This window comes from Taudactylus pleione, unplaced genomic scaffold (assembly GCF_031769625.1).
Source record: "Taudactylus pleione unplaced genomic scaffold, aTauple2 ptg000061l, whole genome shotgun sequence".
NCBI lineage: Eukaryota > Metazoa > Chordata > Amphibia > Anura > Myobatrachidae > Taudactylus > Taudactylus pleione.
In genome coordinates this window covers 134,911-141,570 of record NW_028284463.1, presented here as the reverse complement: position 1 = coordinate 141,570, position 6,660 = coordinate 134,911, and the positions used below count along the sequence as shown (strand labels likewise).

At 44.6% G+C, this 6,660-nt stretch overlaps 1 protein-coding gene across 1 annotated transcript; it reads right to left on the bottom strand.

The window, feature by feature from the left end:
* Positions 1–362: 362 nt before the first annotated feature.
* Positions 363–4,256, bottom strand: LOC148534909 (E3 ubiquitin/ISG15 ligase TRIM25-like). Its single transcript, XM_088464870.1, has one exon. The coding sequence runs from the start codon at positions 4,241–4,243 to the stop codon at positions 2,654–2,656; it is 1,590 nt and encodes a 529-aa protein (XP_088320996.1). The 5' UTR covers positions 4,244–4,256; the 3' UTR covers positions 363–2,653.
* Between the last annotated feature and the right edge of the window lie 2,404 nt (positions 4,257–6,660).

Genomic DNA, 6,660 nt, shown 5'->3' with positions numbered 1-6,660 from the left:
AGACTGAGCTACATCAGGGTGACCCCGGGGTCCTAAAGGTAAGATTTATGCTAGGGGTGTGCAACGGCCACTTTTCGTGTTTTGATTTTGGATCTGGATCTTTCTTCGTGTTTTAGATCTGGATTGTTTTTGCCAAAACCACCCTTCCGTGTTTTGGGTTCTGGGTTTTTTGTGTTTTGGATCTGTATTTTTTTGGGAAAAAAAGCATAAAACAGCTAAAATCACAGAATTTTTTATTTTTTTTTCCTACGCTATTATTAATATCAATAACACTCATTTCCAGTCTATTCTGAACACCTCACAATATTGTTTTTAGGCAAAAAGGTTGCACCGAGGTAGCTGGATGACTATGCTAAGCGACACGAGTGGGCGGTACAAACACGTGGCCCATCTAGGAGTGGCACTGCAGTGGCAGACAGGATGGCAGTTTGAAAAACTAGGCCCCAAACCGTACATACTTGGCGCTGCTACTTTGTTGATGCACATGCAACTACAGCACAGAAAAAAAAGAATTGTTCTTTTTGCACTTGGGGGGAGCACCCCTGATGGACAGAGCACCCCCTGGACAACACTACAGCACCCCTTTAGGACTACAGCCTTTATGGGACACAACACAGCCCAGGCCAGCCAGCCCCTATGGACTTTGGAGTGGACACAGCCCCTATGGATGACAACAGCAGCACAACTTCCACCCTCCCTCTTCACTGTCCACAGCCAGAGAGAAAAATGGTGCCGACGCGGGGACCTTTTATAGAATCCAAAAGCCGCGAGAATACAACAGCGGGATGTTTTGCCTCGATTTCAGATCCAAATCAGGCGGGAAAACATGAACCTGACTCAGATCTGGCTCGGATCGGGCGGCTTGGGGGGGTTCGGATTTCAGAAATCTGAACCCGCTCATCCCTAATTTATACCCAGCATAATGCATTCACCATCCAAGCAAACAGGGGCTATACACATTTCTCCTATTAACTTTAATGTGGTTTACGTCATGGGGATCATTCTAAGATAGACACAGAACACGTAAATTGACAATTTTTTGTGATTCCACATGCATCTACTTAAAACCCAATTCTTCATATCCTTATTATAAAAAGAGATTGTTTAAAACTATACATATATTAGTGTGGTTACTTCATAAGTAATTATTTCACATTATACATAGAGTTCTTAGGAACTCAGAAAGGGATTTAGTATTTCATACTATAAACAGAAATGTATTTTTGGGTTTATCCAAGCAGACCCATCAAATAACTTCTACAATACTATAGCATGGGTGGGGGCACTGAACATAATTACCCCAGGGTTAGACAGGGTTACATCATTAGTATCACATTAATGTATTGAAGGGCTTTTGGAGCAGTTTTCAAGAAAAACTACTCCAAGTCTTTCAATTCACATATTTTATTACCTTTTCCATACTTGTAATGGGCAATGTCATCTGCTGAGATTTACTAAAAATATATTGCGAAAAAATACCAGGGAAAGCCCTGTGATAATAACGCCACCATCAGAGGCATTGCCAAGGGTCTCCCCCTGTGATCAGCCTTGTGGTCTAAATAGACCACGAGATGATTACTGTAAAAAAAAAAAAAAGTTTAAAAAATTAATTACGTGCATCCAGGGACCGGCTACCGGTGCTCCGGTGAGGTCCTCTGCTCAGTTGCTCTATGCCGGCATCTCAGTTTGCAGCATAGAGCAACTGACTGAGGTCACAGTGCAGGAGCCCAGAGACCAGCTAACCCAGAGGACCAATCACTGGGCAGGTAAGTGTAAGCTGAAGGAAGGAAGCCATGGGGGGGCCGGAGTGTGGTCGATTGTGGTTGTGGGGGGGTATGGTGACCTACCGGTGCATGCATGGACACTTTGTCACTGTATTTTTTGTGGGAAATACAGAGAGAAGTGTGCAGAGGGGATTTGCTCAGAAAGAGCTTTATCGCAAGCTCTGTCCCTGGATGCGCATGTTAGTACATCCAAATGATATTTCCTAAATTTACAATGTGAATTAAGTCGAAAATATCACACTACAACCGCATTTTAAATGTGGATTGTAGTACATAGGAGCAGGGCCATAGCTAGGGTAGTGCGGCCGGTGCCATCGCACAGGGCACCACAGGTCAGGGGGCGCTGTTTGGGCCTGTCAAATTTCTGTTTATTATCATTCTTGCTTGTAGCTTCCTCTTATTTTATCCCCAGCATCTCCTGGCCTCTCCTATCTCTTCCCTGGCCCTTCCCCATGAAGCCTTGGCCCTTTTTTTGGGTGCATTATGTCTCTTTGAAAAATGAGGGGGGCGCCAATGCTCTTTATGGCACAGGGCACCAAAAAGTCTAGTTACAGCTCTGCTTTGGAGTCTATAACCTTCTACTGAGATATTCATATTCAACATGAATGTGGCTCCTACCGAAGGTGGCATTATTATAACTTAGCAATCCCAAAATATTGGATGGAAATTACTATTTGATGAACATATATATTTTTTCTAGAACAAATAGATCTCACCTCTACAACACTCTTCTGTCATTGATTATTATGTTCATGTAAGTTGCTCATTTGAAAGAAAAGGAAAAAAAAATATCCAAAGATATAGATTAGTAATATTCAGTTATTCATTTTCTACAGTAAATTAATATTTTATGATTTCTTGCAAATAATTTACTTTATGATTCTGATGCAGGAATTGTCATACACATAGAAGGCAGCATGTAGGGGCTCAGTGAAGGTGGCGGTGAAGGTGTATAAGTGTCTGATGGGGTCACACAGCTGATAGAAGGACAGACGCCCGGCCTCATAGTCCAGGTATATCCCCACTGTCTGCACACGAGAGTCTGGATCTCTTTCTTCTATTTTATTATGTATATTGTTGTTATGACGTGTTGCAAGTTTATCAATACAGTACAGGCTCCATGACTTGTCATTATAACCAATGAATGATTCATTACCATTTATCTTTCTCTCTATACTGTGACCGGCCACCCCTATTATCCATTTCTCTGCTTCACTCACATCCACTTCCCAGTAATGTTTCCCAGATGAGAAACTACAGGAGCTTAACACCTGCCGGACTCTACTAAACCTCTCTGGTCCAGCTGGTCTGTGCTGATTTACATCAGTACCAGATACAGATCTGTGATCCCCTGATATAATAATTTTATTATTGGCTGTCTTTATATCCAGTAATATGTCTGATTTCTCCATCACTGAGAACTGTCTCTTTGTCTGTAGATCCATCAGATTGTCAGCTAAGTATAAAAGTCCCCTGTGTAACATCTGTGAGATTATTCCCTCATCCAGACATCCAGCAGCTCTTACATCACTGATGACATCACAGCTCCTGTGACTGATGATGTCACTTTCTGGTTCTTTCTTCAGGACAGCTAATGGATCACTTATTTTACACATCTCCTCAATGCTACTAATCTTCCTAGACAGCTCGTCCTTCTGTATTTCCAGCTGTGTGATCAGATTAGAGACTGAGAGTGACATCTGCTCTTCCTGTCTGATGATCTCACCCAGGACCCCTCTCTCCAGAGTGTCTAACTTCTCCCTGATGTCTCTAAACAGATCAGTGACTCTCTCAGTGACACCGGCGGCTTTTTCCTTCTCCTCTCTCCTGTGACCCTGCAGACGCTGCACTCTCCTCTCAGTTTCCCCTCTCTTAGACTTCAGGGTTTCAGTAACAGCTCTCAGTGTCTCTTTTTTATTCTCAGAGGCCACATCCAGAAACTCCACTTGGTGACCCTGGTGGTCTCCAGCCACCCAGCAGTATATACAGATAGCGGCTGAGTCCTCAGAGCAGTAATACTGCACCATCTCTCTATGTACGGAGCATTTTCTGTCCTTAAAGGAGTCAGTGGGATCAGTTATAACATGTTCAGCACATTTACTGTGTTTGCTCAGATGTTTGTCACAAAACGAAGCTTCACACAGCAGACATGATTTAGTAGCCGGCACAAGAGAGTCACAGTAAGTACAGAAGATCCGAGTCTCCTCCTGCTCTGGATGACTACATAGGAAACTTTCCACAATGTTACTCAGCTTCCTGTTCTTCTCCAGTGCTGGGCGCTCCTGATACTCTGCTCTGCATTCCGGGCAGGAATAGACCCCAGCCCTCTCCTGTGTATCCAGCACACTCACAATACAGAGCCAGCAGTAGTTGTGCCCACATCTCAGGGATACAGGGTCTGTATAAGTGCTCAGGCAGATGGAGCAGATCAGCTCCTCTCTCAGGTCTGCAGACGCCATTCTAGGAAACAGGAAGAAATGGAACATAACTTTCTCGTAATACAGATCAGTACAGAGGGTGCGGCTGAGCAGTAATGTGCACAGAGCTGAGAAAGGTGATGAAAGTGAAAGTATGCCTGGGAATGACTTTCTGGGGAGAGAATAGAGCTGTGACATGTACTCAGTGGCCACTTTATTAGTAGGACCCCCCACCAATACTTGCCCACCATCCTGTCATGGTCGGGAGGCTCTCAAAAATCATGTGGCACTCCCATGTGGCACTTCCGTTAAACTTGCATCCTCTATACCTGGCAAGACAGCGGAAACATCGGTAAAATCGAGAACCATCGGACCCATACCCACAATTAGTGCTTGATCTGACCATCGCGCAGACTTTGCTATATCTACTGAACGCAGTGAGAACTCAAACTGCATAGGATCTCGCAATGCCTAATTTATGCATGCCTCTGCAATGGTGTTGAAACACACTGACATGCCTGCGTTTGCATGACCACACCCCTGTCACCACCCACAAATGGTACATCCTGTCTATCACTGGGTGGTAGGTCTGCGTGCTGTCTGTAATCGCATTCCCCTTCGCAGTGCCTAGTTCGCACACACGCACTGCATCTTATACACATGCACAGATTGCAAACATCGTTCCGGCTGCGTGCAAACACAGAATTGCATTCTTTGCTGAATCAGGCCCTGAGATCTGTGGAGGGAAAAGCAGGGGTAATTACTAATACACGCAATTCCAACACCCCCCTCTCATCTCTCCATATGTGTAACTGCCCTGTTACTGCTTCATTACCCATATTCACCTGCAAGTGGAGATACAAACGCTCGGCAGCCGGAGCACGCGCAGCGCAAAAGCACGCAGGATCCGTCCACACAACCGACTTGTGATCAACAGACAGTTAGCGGACTCTAGACACAGGCTGTTGATTATTCACAGGGAGTGTGGTATATATTGTTGACATTCATCATGCCGACATGAGACTGTCGACCTTGTCATAATGTTCATATGCAGTAGGGGTGTGCACCGGCCACTTTTCGTGTTTTGTGTTTTGGTTTTGGATCTGGATCTTTCTTCGTGTTTTGGATCTGGATTGGTTTTGCCAAAACCACCCTTCCGTGTTTTGGGTTCTGGGTTTTGTGTTTTGGATCTGTATTTTTTTTTAAAAAAGCATAAAAACAGCTAAAATCACAGAATTTGTTGGTTTCTCTGCTCCTATGCTATTATTAACCTCAATAACCTTAATTTCCACTCATTTCCAGTCTATTCTGAACACCTCACACCTCACAATAGTGTTTTCATGTCCAAAAGGTTGCACCGAGGTAGCTGGATGACTATGCTAAGCGACACGAGTGGGCGGCACAAACACGTGACCCATCTAGGAGTGACACTGCAGTGGCAAACAGGATGGCAGTTAGAAAAACTAGGCCCCAAACTGTACATAATGCAAAGAAAAAAAAGAAGTGCAAGATGGAATTGTCCTTGGGCCCTCCCACCCACCCTTATGTTGTATAAACAGGACATGCACACTTTAACAAATCAATCATTTCAGCGCCAGGGTCTGCCACACAACTGTGGCTGAAATGATTGGTTCGTTTGGGCCCCCACAAAACAAGCTGGCAATTAATGTGTCCCTGCACAAACTGGCTCTACGGAGGCAAGATGTCATCCTCATCCTCCTCATCCACCGATTCCTCACCCTCTTCAGTGTGTACATCCTCATCCTCACAGAGTATTAATTCATCCCTGCTGGAACCACAGGTCCCTCTGTACGTTCTGGAGGCTGGTCTCCCTGGAAGAGTTGATAATTCATTTTATGAACATCATCTTCTCCACATTTTGTGGAAGCAACCTCCTACGCCTTTCGGTAACAAGGTTCCCGGCTGCACTAAACACTCTTTCGGAGTACACACTGGAGGGGGGGCAACTCAGGTAAAATAGAGCCAGTTTGTACAGGGACCTCCAAATTGCTTCTTTTTCCTGCCAGTACAGGTACGGACTGTCTGACATGCCTACTTGGATGCTGTCACCGATGTAATCCTTTAACAGACAGACGCACGCTTGTCGCTGCTGCTTTGAGGATTCAAGTGCGGCTACAGCCCACACAATTCACAAAGACCGAAAAAAAAAAAGAATATTTTTATTGTTTGTGGAGCACACTTTGAGGGTTACACCACCCTTTAACAGACAGACGCACGCTTGTCGCTGCTGCTTTGAGGATGCAAGTGCAGCTACAGCCCACACAATTCACAAAGACAGAAAAAAGAAGAAGAATATTTTAATTGTTTGTGTAGAACACTTTGAGGTGTCACCACCCTTTAACAGACAGACGCACGCTTGTCGCTGCTGCTTTAAGGATGCAGGTGCGGCTACAGCCCACATATTTCACAAAGACCGAAAAAAAAAGAACAATATTTTA